The sequence below is a fragment of the Trichoderma atroviride genome, chromosome 3 (assembly GCF_020647795.1).
Source record: "Trichoderma atroviride chromosome 3, complete sequence".
NCBI classification, from domain to species: Eukaryota; Fungi; Ascomycota; class Sordariomycetes; order Hypocreales; family Hypocreaceae; genus Trichoderma; species Trichoderma atroviride.
In genome coordinates this window covers 3,981,275-4,000,418 of record NC_089402.1, presented here as the reverse complement: position 1 = coordinate 4,000,418, position 19,144 = coordinate 3,981,275, and the positions used below count along the sequence as shown (strand labels likewise).

Here is a 19,144-nt window from a genome sequence, read left to right as displayed (position 1 = left end):
AAGTTAGACTCCCGGGAGGCAAAGGCTATCAACCAACGGCACACTAGGCAGAGCAACTGGCGTATATACTAGTCATGGACCCTGCGATGACATGATGTTCAAACGGAACGTTTCGGTTACGCAGCATCCAGCACGAGGCATCTCGACAAAAGGACTTACAGGGTTCAAGCATGTGCGATAGCTGGGGGAGCAGGCCCGGGGGCGCATGGACGAACTGACGCCCAAGTCACACCGCAACGCCATCATGGAGAAGGACATGGTTTAAAACGGCTGCCATGAATATCGTTTGCTCATTGGAAAACCGATCGTGTACTTTGGGAAAGGCACCGACCTGCGATGCTACCGCTGTGGAGTCTATTAGTGGAGTGCGCTGCAACAAATTTCTCTCATATCCATGTCGGCAGTTTGGCTATGCTCTTTTCGAGATTCAGCCGTCGGCTTCGGCCAAGGTCAAAGGGGCCATAGATGCGGTTGGCAGTTAGTTTTGTTATTTGCACAGCTTAGGGTTGCAAAGACTTCCAGGGGACCCTCTCTTCTTTGGGGCTATGAGCGTCGCCCTCCTTTTCACTTTGGCGCGGCCTCCCCGAGTCATTCTGTCCAACAGATACCTAGCTGCGTGCCTTGTATTTATTTTGAGTAATGTTATCTGTCTCACTTGACTCTTCTTTGTCCCAGTAAACTGTGCAAGGCGTTCATCATACACCACAGGCAAAAAATGGGTTCTCAAATTAACGTTGGAAAGGATTCGAAGTTGTTCGAGCCGCTTGCGATTGCAAATGGGAAAATCACTCTCAAGCATCGAGTTGTCCTTGCCCCCCTGACGAGAAACCGTGGGACGCCTCTTCATGCTTCGACGCCTGAAAATCCAAATCGGATCTGGGTTCCCAACGATCTTATTGCAGACTATTATGCACAACGGGCAACGGATGGGGGGCTTCTCATTAGTGAAGGCATTCCGCCATCACTGGAAGTATGTCATCCCTTGGATACCACATAGAGTGGCGCTGAGTATAAACGAAAGACAGGGTAGTATTGACATTAAGCTGTTTAGGGAAATGCTATGCCTGGAGTCCCAGGAATCTTTCTGGAAGAGCAGGCCAAAGGGTGGAAGAAGGTTGTCGATGCAGTTCATGCCAAAGGCGCTTATATTTATGCACAGCTCTGGCATTCTGGCCGCGCCAACATCCCACAGCTAACAGGGACCCCGATTGTAGCGCCGTCGAGCATTCCCTGGGATGATGCAAACGAATGTTTCATGTATCCCGCTCCTGATGGAACTCCCGTCAAGTACAGCGACCAGCTGCCTCTTGAGCTAACAGTGGATCATATTAAGAAAACCATCCAAGACTATTGCGCTGCTGCAAAGACAGCCATGGAAATTGGCTTTGACGGCGTGGAGCTTCACGGAGGGAACGGATACTTGCCGGAGCAGTTCTTGAGTTCCAATATTAATAAGCGAACAGATGAGTATGGCGGAACGCCTGAGAAGCGTTGCAAGTTTGTTCTCGACTTAATGGCCGAGTTGGCTGCGGCTATAGGAGAAGACAACTTAGCTATCCGACTTAGTCCTTTTGGTCTCTTTAACCAAACACGCAGCGAGCAGCGTCTTGAGACATGGGGTCACTTATGTCGTGAGCTAAAGAAGAGCCATCCCAAGCTCTCATACGTTAGCTTTATTGAGCCGCGATATGAGCAGATCTTTTCTGAAGCCGAGAAGCAAAAGTTCTTAAACTCTTGGGGACTTGCAAAGGTCGATCTGTCAATGTTCCGCGACATCTGGGGAGAAACGCCCTTCTTCTCTGCTGGCGGCTTTGACCATGCCACTTCGTGGGGGATTATAGAAAGCGGCAGATATGATGCTTTACTTTACGGGAGATACTTTATCAGCAACCCGGATCTGGTTGAGAGGCTGCGGAATGGCTGGCCGCTGGCCCAGTATGATAGGTCTCGCTTCTATGGACCCTTTGAGGACCCGGCAACCGGGTTTACGGACTATCCGGCCTACAGCATGAAGAAAGGATCGATGGTCTGAAGACGAATGAGTAAGGATGTGAGAATGTTGTTGGTTGTGGATGTAATCTCTATTTGGGGGCAATAATCTGTGTTTCATAGCAACAGAAGTAGGAATAATATACCTTCAATGTTTGCAGAACTGCCATGACCAAAACCAGCGGCAGGATTATCGCGAGTCAGGGCGCACGACAGCGCCATCACATGTGCTTGCCGTGCCGACTGAGCGTATTCGTCTGGAAGAAAAAGCGGCAACGGATCGCCCATCAACCTCAACCATGTGCTTTGCCGAGCCTTTTGCCCGCCAAGAGACTTCGGCTATCGCTGCTGTACCAATTTTCGGGCCACGAGAGAGTGATCGACACATCGCAAGCTCGTATTGAAATTGAAACACCGGGCTACAGCCACTGACGGAGTCAACGGGAGCTTCTAGCGGTTGCCGGGTCCACATGAAATCAACTGACAAGCAAGGGTAACTGAACCCCTGTTCACAGCTTGAGTGCGCGACTCAGACTGCGGGTACATACTTACGCAATCGCGTGCAGCGCTTGCGAAGCCATCTCGATGAAGCTCATAGGATGGGATTCTCCTACGTCTCTGAATCAAGGCGCATGACTTCATTTCGATAGACGGCTTGATCGCCCTGTATGCTTCATGCAATTGTCCTGTGCCGTGTTACATGCTTGCTGCATGCACTGGTTGGTGCTTCGTATGTGCTCCATAATGTAAATCATGTGCGCACAGACGTCAATCCCCATGATTGCCCCCTCGTGGGAAACTGGGTAAATAATGGCGATATGATGCGTATATGGAGTAATAGCAGGCTGAGTGATCAAGGATCGTTTCCCCAGTATCCGCACTGCATTCTTCGCCATGCGCCGATATAACTTATCCGTGCTTCTTGAATCTAAGATGGTCAGATAAACGAGGAATAAGCTAAACGGACGGATATGATGTGTAACGATGCCATGGATGGAGACATCGGATCACCTCGGAGGCGCCGAAAGGCAAAAAAAGTGTAAACGGAAGGCACTCCGTTTATATTCTGGGTGTTATTATACTTTTGCACGCACTCTAAACAGTATTCTCATCATGGTATCGACATGTTAGTAAAGGGTCAACTGTTCAATTCTTCTCTATCAACAACAAGCGCCTAAAGGTTGAAAGTAACAGTCACTCGAGGAAAAGGGCCTCACGGCGCCAAGCTGTCTAACAGTATCCTAATTCGTACCCATTGCCAATCGGATTCATTCTGCCGTTTGCTTTATACAGCTGTCTTGCTAGCCCTGATCATGTCCCCGTAATATGCCACCTTTAATAAACGCCGCCAGTCATATTGTGAGGGACATTGATACCCTCCCAAACGTCACTTAGCCAGTCAAGTGTGACCTGCGCAACCTGTGCTTCTGCTCCAAGCTGGCAGTGCTCGCCAGCGCCCAAATCTGTCTTGAATAAGTTGTAAGTGGCTTTCCTCCTGAGAAATTGCATCATTTCTTGGGCCTGCCCCGGTGCCGAGCTGTCATTCTCTCCCTCGCCAATGAGCACCGGGCAATGAATACCGTTGGCCACAGTTTGGTCAACTTTAAAGTCTCGCAGCTTTGTTAACCACTCGAAGGGACTTGTAGTTTTGAAAACCCACAATGACTGGGCAATTATCCATCGGAGCTCGGTTGGCATAGCCGGATTGCCAATAAAGGAAAGCAACAGTGCATCAAACTCTGTCTTATTGCCACTTTCGAAAAGGGAGTTGATCTGGGGCGGAAACTGGCTTTGAAGGGCGCTGAACAAGTCAGTAAGTCCGTCAATTGCCACAACAGCCGACAGACGGTCTTCACGAGAGGCCGCAAGTGGTGCCAATGTCCCGCCGAATGAGACTCCAATGAGACCAATCTTGTCCATATCCACGTCGTGACGCTTTGTTAAGTAGTCGACAACAGGAGTGACAACTTCCCACCAGTTGTGGATGAATCCCAGTCCTTGCTGCCGGCGAACCGTTGGCTGGCCTGGACCTTCGTATGTAATGAAGTTCCAGCCACGGTCGAGTATCGCACGACCAATAGAGTGGTAGAGCTCTTCTTGTGAGCCATCGTATCCACTGCCTACAATTACTGTAGGACGCTTCGTGGAATTGAAAGGACTTTGTTGATGGTTGTTGGGTGTATTTACTGAACTTTGGGCAGAGTAAAAGATGGCAGGTATGGTGAAATTATTGGCTGGGATATTCACTCGCTCGGCCGGGACTGGAAGCAGAGAGATGGCTTTGTCAAAGTCTCCCAAAGCAGAATCCCAGACTGAATAAATCCGTGGATCGCTTATGTTGGCGTACAGGAATGTGGTAGCAGCGCGGTAGTAGGTCGCAGATCTGAAGTATGCTTCACGAGCCGATACAGGAAAACGCTTGGCATTGATGGCTTCTGCTTTGCCGTGTATCTGATTCGCTAGAAAGATGAACTCTCTGTACCAGCTGTCGAAGTCGCCGGGAATGATCTGACTAGCAGCTCGGAGAACTTCACCAGTGTTCGCCCCGAAATTGTTGGAATGAGACAGTGTAGCTTCCAGCATAAACGCAAACTCTGTGTCATTGCTCAAGGGGAATATAGCAGATCCGTTGGAGCTGACTTGGGCGGCCTATAGAGATCAGTATATTATACAAGCACTGGGATGACGCAACTTACAACGCCCATAGCCAAGGTTCCGACAGTCAAGATAATGTCCGGGTATCTCATATTGCTTGTTTGTATCTGTTCATAGATGTCAGAAGAAATGAATGGTTGAATGTCGCCTTTTATATATCATTTGCGTTGCATGGCAGCTCGAATCAGAATCTCCTTTTGAACTAGTACGGTCTGTTCGGAGTAACATCATTCAACGTGATTACGACGACAGGATGTACGCGGCCAAGTAGCTACAACTTGTGCCTCTTAATATGCATAATGGCTCTATTCCCTGCTCCGAAAGCTTGTATCGAAGCTTTATTTCCTGCGTCCGGATTTGCCTTAACACCAAGACTTGCAGCTCGCATAGGATCCGCGATCAATTCCATTCTTTACAAGGCTTAGTATTGTGGCGGGGAACACTCATTACGAATACTTGTTTAATTCAAAAGTGATAAGTGAGATCGAGTTCCGACTAGCATAGGGGCGGAGAGCGTCAAAATTGACAAGGGAGATCGGCACCTACACAGCTTCTTCACCGATAAATGTAAAACAAAACATGACGACTTCGGCGTTGCGTAGAGAATGCCATAGATAATGGAACCTGGCATTATCATCATTAGTTTTATTTATCTCATATGCTATTTAAAACACACTGTCTTATTGTATATAGTACAAACTTTTATTATTTCTCTAAATATAGATGGATAGTTCAAATACTTATGATCATAGGTCTCCAAGGTAAAAGAGAATTGCGAAAACCCAAGACAGAATTCCAAGGCCCCACTTGGCTATTTCTCAAGCTACCTAAATAGGAAAGCCTTTCGAGTTGACTGTGATGTTTCAAAGTCTAAGCGTCGAGAAATAGGCCCAAGAAACGGTGTGCAGATCCTTCAATAGGGCCCTGTTGAGCTGTGCAAGTGTACACGTATTCTAGGCGCATTTTTCTCTTAATTTCCTTGCTGTTTCCGCTCTGGCTGCGCTACTGCTTCCCCTAAAAAGTAAGCTTGTTGTTTAACAGCGGGCCTATTGACGGCAGCCCCGTGGCGGATTCGTCTCATCCTGCTTATCCCGAATTGGACGAAAACGAGAGCGAGAGCGAAGATTGGGCTGTACAAGGCAGAAATGTTTCGTGGCCGCCAGTCAGAATGAATTGCTATTTCATGCAAGTAACTCAGAGTTAACTAGGTGTGCGTAATTGAACAACATTGAGCCACAGTCAACCAATTCTCGTAATGCACCTTTCTGGGGATAAATGCAATGGATTTGTGAGTCAAAAGTGCACCACAGTATTGAGCCTGCTGTTCCTCCTTCATCCGCACCTGTATTGCTGTCCTATTCCTTCTGGCATGGACTTGAGGTCTTGGAGATTTAGATTTCTCCAATTGCCTATGCCATTCTCGCCGAATGCGGACTATTTTCGTTTAAATAGCAAGCCATCTGAATATGACATATTCTTGGACATTCTCTATAACAACATTGATCCTTATGTGTCTCAGTGTCTGACACATAGGATCGAAAAACACAGCTAGCGGCCTATCGCCGACACGGGCCAATAGAGTAACGAAATCCCATACTAAATATATGTCAAAAGTGATATATAATTGAGGGCTTCTTAGAAATGAAGATAATAGAGGCATCCAATAATTGGCTTAGCAGGCGTAGTGCCAGTTTCAAGACCCCACAAACTCCTAAAGAGAATCCTCCGCTGGAAGATCTACCCGACTTTAGCGTTCAGTTGCGTCAGCTATCGAATATGATATGGGGACAGTTTCGGAATCGAAGCTTTCCATTTTCGATAATTCCAGGACCAATCGCTGCTGGAGATCCTCGCATGGGAGAGTGTATTATGTTCCTTGATCTTTACCGTAAAGCATCAAATACATAGTCATTACTAGCGATGAAATACATCTGCGAAAATCCTAAAGCAGTGTGAACGGCGGCATTGCATTCTGGCTAGGTCGGCACTGGGATCAATCCTACTTGTCTTCAGTAGCAAAGGAGCGACGTTAGGCATACCGTAGGCAATGTCCGGTCAGCCTTAGGAGCTGTAGTGCCCGAAAAAACAGGCAAATCACCGCCTTCAAATCGCTTAGCCGTCACTTTCTTACGTTGCCTGTCAGGGGGCTTTGGCTGAGCCCCTGCGCTGCCATCTCCGTGCTATGCCATTTTGGGATATCCATTCGACGACTCCAAGATCCAGGGTCTCAGCAACTCTTTCAAGACGAATACATGCATTCTTTTTCTGAAAGGATCTGAAGCGCCTGTGCTTTTGCAACTGTTGAAACGAATATGTATTATAAAAGAGGCCTCCATTACCTGGTGCAATTGCCACTAATGGTGCCTTGTTCATTCGTCTCAGACACCACTTATATACATGTATTTATAATACGCGTGTTGAGCCATTCTCTATCTTGGTTTATGCAGATTGTTATTAATACAACAAGCTCATTTTCCCTTTCTTTTATTCTATTTTACGGATATTATCATATTTTCCTTCAACATGGGCTCAAAAAACCACACATGCCCATCGCATGATCTCTCCGAAAGTAAGTATTACAGCATGACATGAGTACATGGCTAGATGTATGTAACTAACATCAAGATTGCAGATGCCACTGAAGCAATTTTCGGGTCCATCACCTTCTTTCAATTCGACAAAATCTTATCTGGGAGCTGTGTGGCAGTCGCGTGTATCGTCATCTTCATTCATCTCTTCAGCCACGCCAACCGACTTTGTAGTCCTAGCGAACAAGTCAAGTATATTCTGCCCTTTTCCTATCTCATAGGCCTATAAAAACTAATATTGGTCCCGCAGGATTATGAGAATTAGCCTTCTAGTCCCCTTCTATTCCCTCTTCTGCTTCTTGTCAATCTGCTTCCCCGAGGCAGATGTCTATCTCGACCCATGGCTTGAGGTCTTTCAGGCAAACTCATTATGTGCCTTCTTCCTTCTCATGTGCGACTTCATATCGCCCAACTCTGAGAAACGAAGCGATTTCTTTGCGAAAATGACAGTCTTGGATAAAAAGTCGCAAGCTGGGAAAGTCGGCGGACTGTCTTGGTTTCGAGTAAGTCGGAATGCCTACTGCATACAAAGTGGGGAGTCCAACTGACAATTCTTCGTTTAGAGTCGCTGGATAGCGGTCTTTCAGTATCCAATTATTGCGTTGCTGTCGGCAATTGCTACCGACATTTCAGAGGCAGTGGGAACTTACTGCCAATACAAGATCGAGCCATATTATACGAGGCTGTGGGTATGTCAACTTCAACTCTGTACTGATTCTCACAGCTTGACCTACTGCTAACCACCTACCTATGAATAGATTACTATTATCTCGCAAACTTCACTTACAATCGCCGTCATGTCGGTCCTCGTGTTCGTTAAGACATTAAAGTCTGAGCTTGCTGTTCATAAACCTATGCTGAAGCTAGTTGCGTTCAAGCTTATAGTATTTCTGAGCTTCGTGCAAAGTGTAAGAATTTTGTTTATCCTATAGATTACTCATTCTAAAGTCAGATGTGGAGGCTAACGTCAATCTCCCTCAGATTATCTTCTTGATCTTACAAAATACTAGCAGCCTCAATCCCACGTCGAAGCTTACATATGCCGATCTCCACATCGGAATACCTGCGTTACTTAGTTGCATTGAGATGGTGCCCATCTCCGCATTCATGGCATGGGCTTATTCCGTGCAACCATACTTGCTTGCCCGCGGTGCTGATATCGAGGGATCAAGTGGTCACGCAGACATTCCAAGATCTTACCAAGGAGGCTTCCTTGGTATACGTGCCTTTTTAGCCATGCTAAATCCTAGAGAGACGATTGAGGGGATTGTCTTTGCTTTCTACATGATCACTAAATCCCACGAACCCTCTGGCTCTTCTGACTTTGGCCATGATCTGGATCATACTTACCATTCCAACCACGGCATTATGCGGAGCAACCAATCCGGATACCAGGCTCTAAATGGGGAAAACAACGCATTTTAAAGTATAGCATGCGCCACCTGTATTGAATATATGTAAGACTCGGGGATAGAAAAAAAGAATTTAGAACGTAAGACTACACAAAACTCTCACTTTAAGCATCTCATATTAAGCAATAAAAATAGAATTATTTAGAACATCTTTGAGAATTTGCTCGATTCTGTCTTCTTCAACATACCTCTTACACCTTGCGTTGGCTCGGCTTGGGACTTTAAAGCGGGACCAGGACTTATAGGGAGTTGGAGAACCGAACTCAATTTCTTAGCAGCCCATGTCAGTCCTGCCTGCTTTGCGAAGTCAATGGCGGATTTCGCTTCATTATCTGGGATTTCTGCTGCAGCACCCGCCTCCAACAGATCATCCAGCACCTGCTTCAAGCTTTCAGATTGCGGACATCGGAAAGTAGGTGAAATTTGCGTAATTTTCTCATGTAGAGTACCAAGACCGTCTTTCCAGTCTCATCTGTTGCGTTAACATCAACCATTTTTGAATCAACCAGTAGCTTGACTTGCGTGGAGCGTCTGTCACTATTCAAAGCTGATTGCAATACCGTATATTTTATGGAGTCTTTGTAATTTGCCATTTCATTGCGATCCGGGTACCATTTCATTGGCTTGTTGACAGTCTCCTCTGTTCCTGTCACTCCCACAGCTATGTATAGGGCGGTTTGATTGGTAGCAACTCCGTACCAAGAGTCTACAGCAAAATTCTACATATCCGCTCTCTCTTGATGAAGCGAAAACCAGTGAAACTGAAATTATTGATGACTTACTATATGGTTGCTAGCTCGATATAATCGAGGTAAATATAATATACGAGGTTGTACGAACTCAGCGAGAGGCCTAGAATTTAGAACGTATCACACAGACCGACTTTTTGCGTCAATAAAGCACAGCTACCGAACAAAACAACGAGATGAACATTGATCGGGCAGAGATGCCGTAAGGTTTGATAGGACGGTTTGCAAGGGGGTTCTCGGCCGTAAATACGGCGTAACCATTACACACCGACTCAAGACCGAGATAATGATTAATTGGACGGAGACGCCGGTAGAATAAATGTTTATGCAAGGTGGGCCCCAGAGCTGAACATTGGCCTGGACATCCATTGGATAGAAATGTCTCAGGAAGCGAGAAAGAGCAAGGATCTTTGCAGGAAAATTTCAGCCATATGCACTCCAGCTGGACTAGCCCCCAAATATTTCACTGGGTTATGACGTTCTTGGATATTAATTAGGTATCCGTGCGTGGTTGGGCTCATATCAACGAGGCTGTGATGCTACCTCGTAGTGGTGGCACGGCGCTATTGATGCTGCGAGGAGGTATTGCTTCAGGCCACCGCTGACGTAGCATATTATTTCGAAGACTATGCATGTCTATCCTCCGGTACATTCCTTTGAACTTTCGTATCCCACCCCCCCTGGCTTGGTACACTGCGTAGCACAACAAGAGTGATGCGCCTTGCTGTAAGACTTCAGCTCTGGCCATACACGATAGCCGCATAACAGGCATACTTGTAATGGATAATAAAAATCAATGCCTGCCGTTCTTAAGAGGCGATAATATTACTAACGTGGACCATCACCATTGGTCGACCAAGCCTTTTCATTGTACCAAATATGGCCCCCAAGGGATACATTCACCTAGGTAAGCTTACAATGCGTCAGAAGTATGCATCTATTTGGGTGCTAAGGTAAGAGACACGTAATTTAAACGCCAAACGAGTTGTTGAGAAGGCCCATGTACGCTGTAACGATGAGGCCAGTTGATAAGTTTCGCCATAAATGATGTTTAAATGTACTGCATTATCCCAGATATGTCATTGCAACTTGACAAGCAATATCCACAGCTACGTTTGTAAAGTTCCGAGTAAATTTAGGACTGAGTTGGGCCATTAATATATAGTTGTATATCAAGGTTGTAAATGTATTGTACAAGCGTATGCATAATGTAACTTTAAACACTTGCACTGGTAAAAGCGTCAATTTGCAACCACTAGTGCCATAAATTCCTCCAACAAGGAAGAAGACGAAGAAGAAGGAAAAGATAAATCAATTCGGTAGAGCTTGGTCCTCAATTGTTGACAACATTCGCTCCTGAAATAAATACGACAAGAACAGTGGCATATCTATAAGCCCAGTATCATGATTCACACCAGTCAGTAACTAATTTTATCAATCACTTGGATTTACAGTGACCTGGTAGTAGAGTAGTTGAGGGTAAACATACGTTGTGCCAGCTATAACCAAATCAGAGAATTTCATCCTCTTTCGGGCAATAAGCGACAAGATAGCAATAAAAATAGCCGTGGTGGCAACAATAAGGATTATTCTGTATGTCAAGTTACTCACGAAATTGCAAATAATAACGGGAGTAAAAAGAAGCACCGATGTAAGAGCCGCTTGGAAAACCCGTATTATTTGCCTCAATAGTTCCGGCACGTTTCGTATTCCAGCCATATTAATGGGGAAGTAATTTTCGATCACATCGACTTGCCTTTCTGACCAGCTATTATTCCCTAAAGGGCTGAAAAGATCATCGCGACTTAGATAGGCTCTTTCGTCCACTGCCAGTGACCCATTATTGCGATGCCAGTTTTGGAGATTTGAAATAGATCGGTCTTGGGCAGTGTCGGACATGAAAACTTGATGCTGTCTGGCTAAAAAAGAATCTTTGTCATTGTTAGTACTTTTCAAACTTTTAATGAAATGGCGATTGATAATACCATATTCTCCTAAGGCACTATCAATCCGCTTGAGAACTCTTTTTCTTTCTTCATTCTGGTCAATGCGATTGCTTCCTAGGAATATAGGGAGAATATTTGCGTCTCGAGCATCTATATCCTCTAGCTGCTCCTCTAGTTGCGAGAGCTCATCCTGTTTCAGGAGAAGCAGGCGCGAACGCAAGACCGAAAACCGGCGCCAAACTTGGAATGACTTGTTGGAGGCAAGTAGTGCAGAATAACGAGGATACCCGGGTGGGTAACCTATGATTTTCGACTGAAGCATGTTTAGTTAGTATTTTACTACATGGTGTATCAAGCGAAGTGCTCAGAATCAAGGCTCATATGTACCACGAACTTCATAACTGTCCCTTTTTCCGACCGCTCTTGGCAAGCCAAGGTAATTATCTGATTCAGATGGTGTTGACTTCGAGATTTCTTGGGTCTCCACCATTGTGGGTTGGGTTGAAAGGTAAGAGTTCGTCGTTTCAATTTAGAGATGCCTCCAGGCAAAATACTGAATGGTGCCCTCAGTGATTGATGAGGGCTGGCTCCCTACGCGCTGAAGCCGCTGGGTGCTTCGCATGTATTTAAGGCTTTGGATTGGTACGGACTACATGTACATTGTACCTATATGCGCAAGGGTCGTCCCTGTATGTATCTAGTAGGTACCCAGTGAGAGGCTGCGTAACATCTCTAATGGATGCTAAGAAACCGTGCACGGGTTGCGGTACAAGGCGGTGGACCCAACATTGCGGCCTGACCCCTCACCTCGAGCTACTTGGATAAGATATATGCATGTTTATCTTCTTCTTCTTCTTTCTTTCTAATTTAACATCATTTGAGCCGTGCAATAACTTGATATTATAATATCCAACATGGAAGTCCAACCCCCTAAATACATGTTGAATGCCATTCTAATTTTTCTTTCAGGCCTGCTATACCGCCAGCTTCTTCTGTAAGCGCAGTAGCCTTGGTTATATGAGGCATTTCTAATTATCATAAGCCTCCGAAGTTCAAATATGGTGAAAGAGTGCAATTTGAGAACCAGGAGTACACTATAGCCTCTTTTGATCCGGCAGCAGACGAATACGCGATCTTCTTGGTTAAGAAAGTTAAAAAAAAAGATTTAGAAAGACCACCACTGGAAGACCAAAAGAAAGAGGGACAAAGAACGCAGTCGAATAATGCAAGCTCTTCGGGATCGCAGAGTGGACAGAAAACTACTTAGGGGCGGTCCTTCAAATGATAGAAGCCCATGTGGGCCTGGTTGGCTGTGGATTTGCTATCAAACAGATATGGCATGAATTTGTAGAACACGTATCATAATACTTCTTAGATAGATAGGTACGTGTATATAGCTTTCAATGCCTGTGTCCTAACATCCTCCACTTGCCTATGTTTTTACTCAAGTGTATAGGTGTACCGTATTCGGTTTTTGAATTAAACACAACTAATGTTTATAATATTACATACCTATTTAATGTGGACGCGTTCGCTTTTCCGGCTTTTTTGGGCTTCGAGTGAAAGTATATGCTGAGTACATTAGATCAAGGGCATGCAGCCTTATACGAGGATATCATTAGCTGAAGTAGCCCTATTGCTCTCTGATAAGTGATACACAAGTCTGATGCCCGCTAGAAGTGTTCATATGGGCGAGCAAAGCTGCTCGCCTTGATTGAACGAAGCCGCCTTTTTGATCGAAGCCGAGGGCATTCCTTGATGTAAAGGGCCTTGTAGATGATTTCGCCAATGCCGAAGTCTCTACGATATCAAGGAGTGGGATTGAGCTGAGAGAAGCTTCCTCACTCATTTTTGGAGGTGCCTCCAGGTGAAAACCTGAGTGATGCCTTTGGTGATAAATACAGAGTTGTCTCTCTACATGCAGAAATAGCTTTGAGAAGTTGCTGGGTGCTAGGCATGATTTTAAGGCCTTGGGTACGAAGTACGTATAAGAAAGTGGGCGGGTAACTAACATCTCTATTGGATGCCACATAAGTTGAGTAACAGCTTCGATACATGTATATGCGTGTACAAGAAGGTGACCCTCGCGGCGAGTAATATAAAGGCACGTGTATCTCAGCCGCTGCCTATTGTCAGCTTTATCTTCTTCTTCTTCTTCTTCCTCCTCTTTCCTAATTCACTCAATTTGACATTTGAAATAACCTGAAACGACTGTTATTGCAATAATCTTCAACATGAAAGTTGACCCCTTCATGAAACTTGAACGACATTCTAATTTTTCTTTAGGGCTAGTATACGAAAAGCTGCCGATGTGAGTGCAGTAACATTGGTTTGCGAGGCATTTCTAATTCTTAAAAGCCTCCGAAGTTCAAACATGGCGAAGAGGTAAAATTGGGGGGGGATTGAATACACTGTAGTCTCTTATGATCCAGGCACAGAAAATTATACGATCAATTCTCTCAAGAAGGTTGGACAAGACAAATTAGAGGCTGTTCTGCGACAAACTGTTGTTGGAAGTGCAGAGGCCTTGCCTTCGGAGACTCCGCCCTCGGATATTCCGCCCCCGAATGCCTATTTAGGTAAACAGGTACACCATAATGGGGCAGTATATACTGTAGCCTCTTTTGATGGGAAGACGAAAACATACACAATAAGCTCAGTTGCCAAAGTTAAGAAAGAGAAATTAGAAGTTCAAAGAAAAGAAGGATCGACAAGAGCAGGTGGACAAGGGAAACGCGCTGGACCTGGAAAGCAACTTGAGTAGAATATCATTGCGGGGCAATCTACCAGATGACTTGGAAGGGCATGTGGGCTTGAGTTGATGAAGTTGGCTGTGAATGTGCTCTCAAATAAATATACTACGAATACTTTAAGTCTATATTAATTAATATATTGTTATGATCAAAATATATCTGTATACTCATACACGCTAAAACACAACAAGCGACAGTGTACCGCATTCCGATATCTAGATTGACATCCAGTTTTAGTAAATATCAGATCTCAAGTGGGCGCAATTATTTCTTTATTTTTCATGCGCTTCAGAGGAAACTTTACGCCGAGTATATTAAATTAAAGATATGCTGTCGTATCTATACTAGATGGCGTTCGTCGAATCGCCATATTGCTATAGTATAAGTAATATATTCATAATTTTTGTCGCCTTATAACATGCTACATTCGATATGTGCAAAAAGGAGGACTCTCAATGGATACGTGTTCGACTTTGGAGGCCGCCGATAACAGAGATAGAGGTACTACATGCACGCAGAGGTAGATGCAACAACCCGATGCATTCTCGAGGTGGCGTAACGCGAGGCCAATGGGAGACCGAGAGTATCTACGGATAAAGCGCGCACAGGATTATCTTGATGTTACCATCCGATACCCCTCACTCAACAGACTGTCGGCGATGCAAGTCTGAGCTAGAATGGAAGTAGCAGTCTGCGCGAATGTTGGTGTGACAATACATGTAGCGTTAATTTGCGTAAAGGCGTCCGCAACAGTGCCCCTTGTATGACTATTCACGCCGCTTTGAGCGATACATGCATGCTCGTTAAACATCATGCCCATTGTCCAGTGTAACCTCGGTCATTCACCGATCTTTGGGCAGCATATCAGCATGTATTTCCTTAGGTTACGGCAACTTATCTGCCACTATACGGTCCCCAGATATAGGTGTGAGGCTGGATTATTGCCCTGAGTAAAGCGGAGACTTCCGAGTACTAGATAATCTAGATCTCACTAGATGACCCTCGTTATTTAGACATATGTAACCTTGATTAAACTATATATGGACTATATGTGATCAGATGCGGCCCATTCAGTTATATTAGTGTTGTCTCGTTAAACTACAGTCAGCGAATATGGCTATAATTAACCAGTTAGTCCAAGACATCGACTTTTTTGTAGGCCATCTAGATAGACTGCGCTCATAATCCGATTAAGCCTGATCAAGCCATCTATCGCACTAAAGCGCTATAATCGGATCAAAAACAGTCCAATGTCTGTACGAGGCCTGCACTGTGTGCATTCCATTTGCAAAATGCGTTTTGTCTTGCTGCGGGAGAATTGCAAAAGTCTACAGCTAGTTATCACTCCACATTAGTTGCGACTAATAACTCATAATGGCCCGAAGTGCAATGCCTAACCAATTTATATGTCTGACCGAAGCGTTGCAGGTTTCTCCTTTGGGATGTATAAACTCTACTAGCACAGATGCTAACGCATACTGTATCGGCTTTAATCTCACACCTTACAGCGGGAGAAATTCTCGCCAGGTAGCGTAGGTAATTGGAATTGTCGAGTATTATGTGAGTCAACTTGTATCTGCTGTCTTTGCATCACTTCCATATGCTTGTAAAACATTTTGTTACTACAGGGACCATAATTACTACATGTGCTAGACTAAGAATAGAAAGGCGATTGTTACAAGAGATGAGTGCGTTACACGCCAGCTGTGCTCAATTTTCAAGGATACAACTTAGGCGATATACATCATAATGATTATCTCCAATGTAATAATTTACCTAATGGAATAAAGTAGTCTTTCATTTAATCAGGCTATCATATATCAAGTGAGGCGTCTATATGAACGCCTCGTATGACGTGACAGTCAATCTGATGGCCGGCGGGGAAACAAATGCGCCATGTTTCTTGAGCTTTTTGATGATATGTGCCATTCGCCACACGCCCGGATAGCTCGCACAAGACGAGCCCGGCAAACCTACATCACGGCAGCGTACGAGGTTGGTAAGTCTGTTTAGAGCAATTATTATCAGTTTTGAGACATCATTGATGAGAGAAATGAAGAGTATCACGTCCCATCAATTCTTGTTTCAAGTGCTGCCTGATACATTTGTAAAAGAAAAAGTCTACCCAGGGAAGTTGGTGATGTCACCTCTATCCTCGCTATCCCGGCGACGAATTGCAACATGAAGAGAAGTGTCATAAATGCAAAGTTTCACTAACAAAGCATAAGATATTGTGGCAGCTTGTATATAACTTTGATTAGTTCACAAGCAATTGCGGGATTCCACTTTTGCCCGAGATGGCGGCGACATAAGAAAATAAAGGCTTCATTGTCTATGAAGCACGCTTTATTATAGCATGAGCTGTCAGTTTATTTTTGGGTTACGCTAGCAAACTAGAGCAGTTCGCTAAGCAGATGGCAGGTCCGGTTATCCGCTATCCGTGGATAGCGTAGCGCTCCACTTCATTGTCTCTCCACGATCTTGACTTCATGTTTTATACTCGGTCTTGATCTTTCACCTCGCCTTGACTAGCTCACATTTCACTTCTACTACTGGGATATAAGCAGCGCCTGGCGAAGTGACGTAAGTGAGCTGAGGAAAAAAGTATCTTGAACAAAGCTACAGCTAGCTTGCGGCTAAGGTTGCTGGAAGGAAAAAAAGTCAGCTTATACTCCTCATAAGCGGATCGACTACTGTCCGATGTCAAGCGAAGTCTATTGCTAGCTGACACTTCGAAGCTGTAAAGAAGTGAAAAGTCAATTTACATTTAGCAAGTATGATGCTGATCATCGTAAAACGTATATCACCTGTTTTCTATATAAACGGCTCTTCATCTCACTCAAAGCACTCAAAGCCAACAATACCTCAACAAACAGAATAACTCTTTAATTACAACTATCAACTCAAACTCAAAACTCTACCAAAATGCGTTCTGCAATCGCCCTCTTCCCCCTCCTTGCTCTTGCGTCCGCAGCTCCCCCTTCCCATAATGCAGGCAAGGTTACAGTGCAACTTTCAAACGACGTCTCTGGAGCAAACGGCGACGCGTCCATTCCTCTTGATGGAACTCCTGTGGACGTTGGCCGAGCTTTTGGAAACTCCAATCTGTTCAAAAACGGCAAACTACTCGTTACCAGCATTTTCTTCGTTGCCAATTTCCAAAATGTCGACTGCAAAGTGGTGAGAAATAGAGTTCAGCAGGTCGCCAACATCTTCGACCCATCAAAGGACTTTGAGAGATTTGCTCAGCAGCCTGTGGACTGGGAGCACGGCTTCACAATTTCCTGTACCAAGCATTAATATTTCCAAAGCTGAGGGCTTGGAAGGGATCTTAGACGGAGGGTCGATTTCTTCGGTCTTTTAATATGGTACGACTCAACCACAAATATGTGCCCACGCAATAATACATTTGTGCATACGGAGCAATGCTGGGTCATTGGAGCCAAAAGTGGAAGCATTTACATCAATTGTTAATTAGTCTCTCCTTATAGTAATATATAGGCCTATATTATTATTATTTCACTCATTGATATAGAAAATACAACCACGTTTAAACGTTGTGTGTGTGGTCGTTTACACGCCTGTGATTATCTCCTTTTGATCTCCCTTCAACTATAAGATTTGCGCACTTGTTATGGCGTGGCTGCTACGTGGAAGGCAGAGAGACCATAAAATCCATTGTCCTACCTACTTAAAGCCATGATAGTCCTCTATGCGGCCGAATACAGCTCTGTAGAGCATGAAAGCGCTTTTCATGCTAGGATCCTGACAAATTTTACCCACCTAAAGTATGAGCATACTTCTTTCTTACTATAATGGGTATTAACTAATTTATTTGTGCTAGTGGTTAATCGACAGTAGACTGTAGTTCTAATTACTGATATACTTTCTACCAACTCCACCTTTGCTAATGCCCTTACGTATCTAGATTAGCTACCTAAGTTTCGCTTGTCCCAAGTTGCTTATATTATTCGGCGGATTGAAGTACGCGAGTCGATCCCTTCCGTGCCAACTTAGAAACACCAGATCTAAAGCTCCGTCACGAGTATCCGGGTGCAACGTGAACTGTTAATTGTAAATATTATATAGGCAGAAATTAGCATGATGGGTAAATAGGCTTGGAGTAAATCTGAGAGGGATTATGTGACTTCTGAGTTGGAAGATCTCCGTCCCCCAACAAACAACGAACTTCACAGTCAGACTATTATATCTCTATTTTTAGTATTACAGGTTTGCGCAAAAAGGACTCACGGACATTGTGTGATAAAATCGCGATATATAGAAGAGTTCTTGAGTATATTATAAAAATTAGGCATGCAAGACACGTCGCCAAGTTCTGTGTTCACTTCAATGCAGTGTCTAATCTGCTTTGACAAACTGCCAAGTAGTCAATATATGCTGTCGCAACACCACATCATCCGAACCTTCGACGACGCCCACTTTCTTAAGCGTATGCCACCAATGTGGCATTAGCAACTCATAGCCCCCTTCAGGATGCTTCCTCACGGTCATAAGCTCCCAAGCTTCATGGTGGAGTGCTGCGGAGTGCAGCTTATCATCATCTTTGTGGCCTATAAAGTTGCCTGTTTGAGAATTGACAAAGCCAAAATACCCATTCTTTTCGACGCATAGCCATGTGTGTTGTTGGAAATGGTCTTCGTTGAAGTCATGGACGTAGAGGCCGCCCGAGTTATTCGTGCATATTGCCCGGTTCGTACCGTTTATAAAAATGTTGTATTTATTACCCGGCCAAGGTACCGCATATGGCCGACCGTCCCAGACATCGCCGAAAACGGTCTCGGTTGGTGTGAATTGGGTAAATGCGGTAGACGAGTCATCGGTATAGTCGTCCATGACTGTCTTATTAGCAAAACGAACACAATTTCTTATGCAATGTCGGTTGTCTACCTTGTGTAAATGCTAGCCAGGCTTTAAACCAGACTTTATAAGCCCACATTGCGGTTTCCACAGGGCGCATATCTACAGATGGTGCTGGGATAGTCAAAGAAAATAAGAATAATACTTCAATTGGTAGGATGCAAAGTGAGGGGA

The 19,144-nt window shown here is 44.7% G+C and overlaps 6 protein-coding genes across 6 annotated transcripts; 3 read left to right on the top strand and 3 right to left on the bottom strand.

Annotated features, from left to right (window-relative positions):
* The first annotated feature begins 577 nt into the window (after positions 1-577).
* TrAtP1_006590 (uncharacterized protein) lies at positions 578-2,150 on the top strand. Its single transcript, XM_014083166.2, has 2 exons — positions 578-970; positions 1,052-2,150. Exons 1-2 carry the CDS (start codon positions 716-718, stop codon positions 2,030-2,032), a joined length of 1,236 nt encoding a protein of 411 aa, XP_013938641.1. The 5' UTR covers positions 578-715; the 3' UTR covers positions 2,033-2,150.
* Positions 2,151-3,324: 1,174 nt separating this feature from the next.
* TrAtP1_006589 (uncharacterized protein) lies at positions 3,325-4,736 on the bottom strand (the record flags this gene model as incomplete). The annotated part of the gene is made up of 2 exons (XM_014083165.1): positions 3,325-4,638; positions 4,686-4,736. 2 exons carry the CDS (start codon positions 4,734-4,736, stop codon positions 3,325-3,327), a joined length of 1,365 nt encoding a protein of 454 aa, XP_013938640.1.
* Positions 4,737-6,812: 2,076 nt separating this feature from the next.
* TrAtP1_006588 (uncharacterized protein) lies at positions 6,813-8,758 on the top strand. The gene is made up of 6 exons (XM_066113189.1): positions 6,813-7,213; positions 7,277-7,424; positions 7,483-7,735; positions 7,796-7,921; positions 7,991-8,140; positions 8,214-8,758. Exons 1-6 carry the CDS (start codon positions 7,168-7,170, stop codon positions 8,655-8,657), a joined length of 1,167 nt encoding a protein of 388 aa, XP_065969275.1. The 5' UTR covers positions 6,813-7,167; the 3' UTR covers positions 8,658-8,758.
* Positions 8,759-10,682: 1,924 nt separating this feature from the next.
* On the bottom strand, positions 10,683-12,099 carry TrAtP1_006587 (uncharacterized protein). Its single transcript, XM_066113188.1, has 4 exons — positions 11,734-12,099; positions 11,379-11,652; positions 10,883-11,324; positions 10,683-10,781 (listed from the first exon to the last, which is right to left on the bottom strand). The coding sequence occupies exons 1-4, from the start codon at positions 11,827-11,829 to the stop codon at positions 10,727-10,729; spliced, it is 867 nt and encodes a 288-aa protein (XP_065969274.1). The 5' UTR covers positions 11,830-12,099; the 3' UTR covers positions 10,683-10,726.
* A 4,484-nt stretch (positions 12,100-16,583) lies between these two features.
* On the top strand, positions 16,584-17,392 carry TrAtP1_006586 (uncharacterized protein; the record flags this gene model as incomplete). Its single annotated transcript, XM_014083162.2, has 1 exon — positions 16,584-17,392. The coding sequence occupies exon 1, from the start codon at positions 17,018-17,020 to the stop codon at positions 17,390-17,392; it is 375 nt and encodes a 124-aa protein (XP_013938637.1). The 5' UTR covers positions 16,584-17,017.
* A 673-nt stretch (positions 17,393-18,065) lies between these two features.
* TrAtP1_006585 (uncharacterized protein) lies at positions 18,066-19,125 on the bottom strand. Its single transcript, XM_014083161.2, has 3 exons — positions 19,001-19,125; positions 18,348-18,948; positions 18,066-18,157 (listed from the first exon to the last, which is right to left on the bottom strand). Exons 1-2 carry the CDS (start codon positions 19,068-19,070, stop codon positions 18,452-18,454), a joined length of 567 nt encoding a protein of 188 aa, XP_013938636.2. The 5' UTR covers positions 19,071-19,125; the 3' UTR covers positions 18,066-18,157; positions 18,348-18,451.
* Positions 19,126-19,144: the final 19 nt, after the last annotated feature.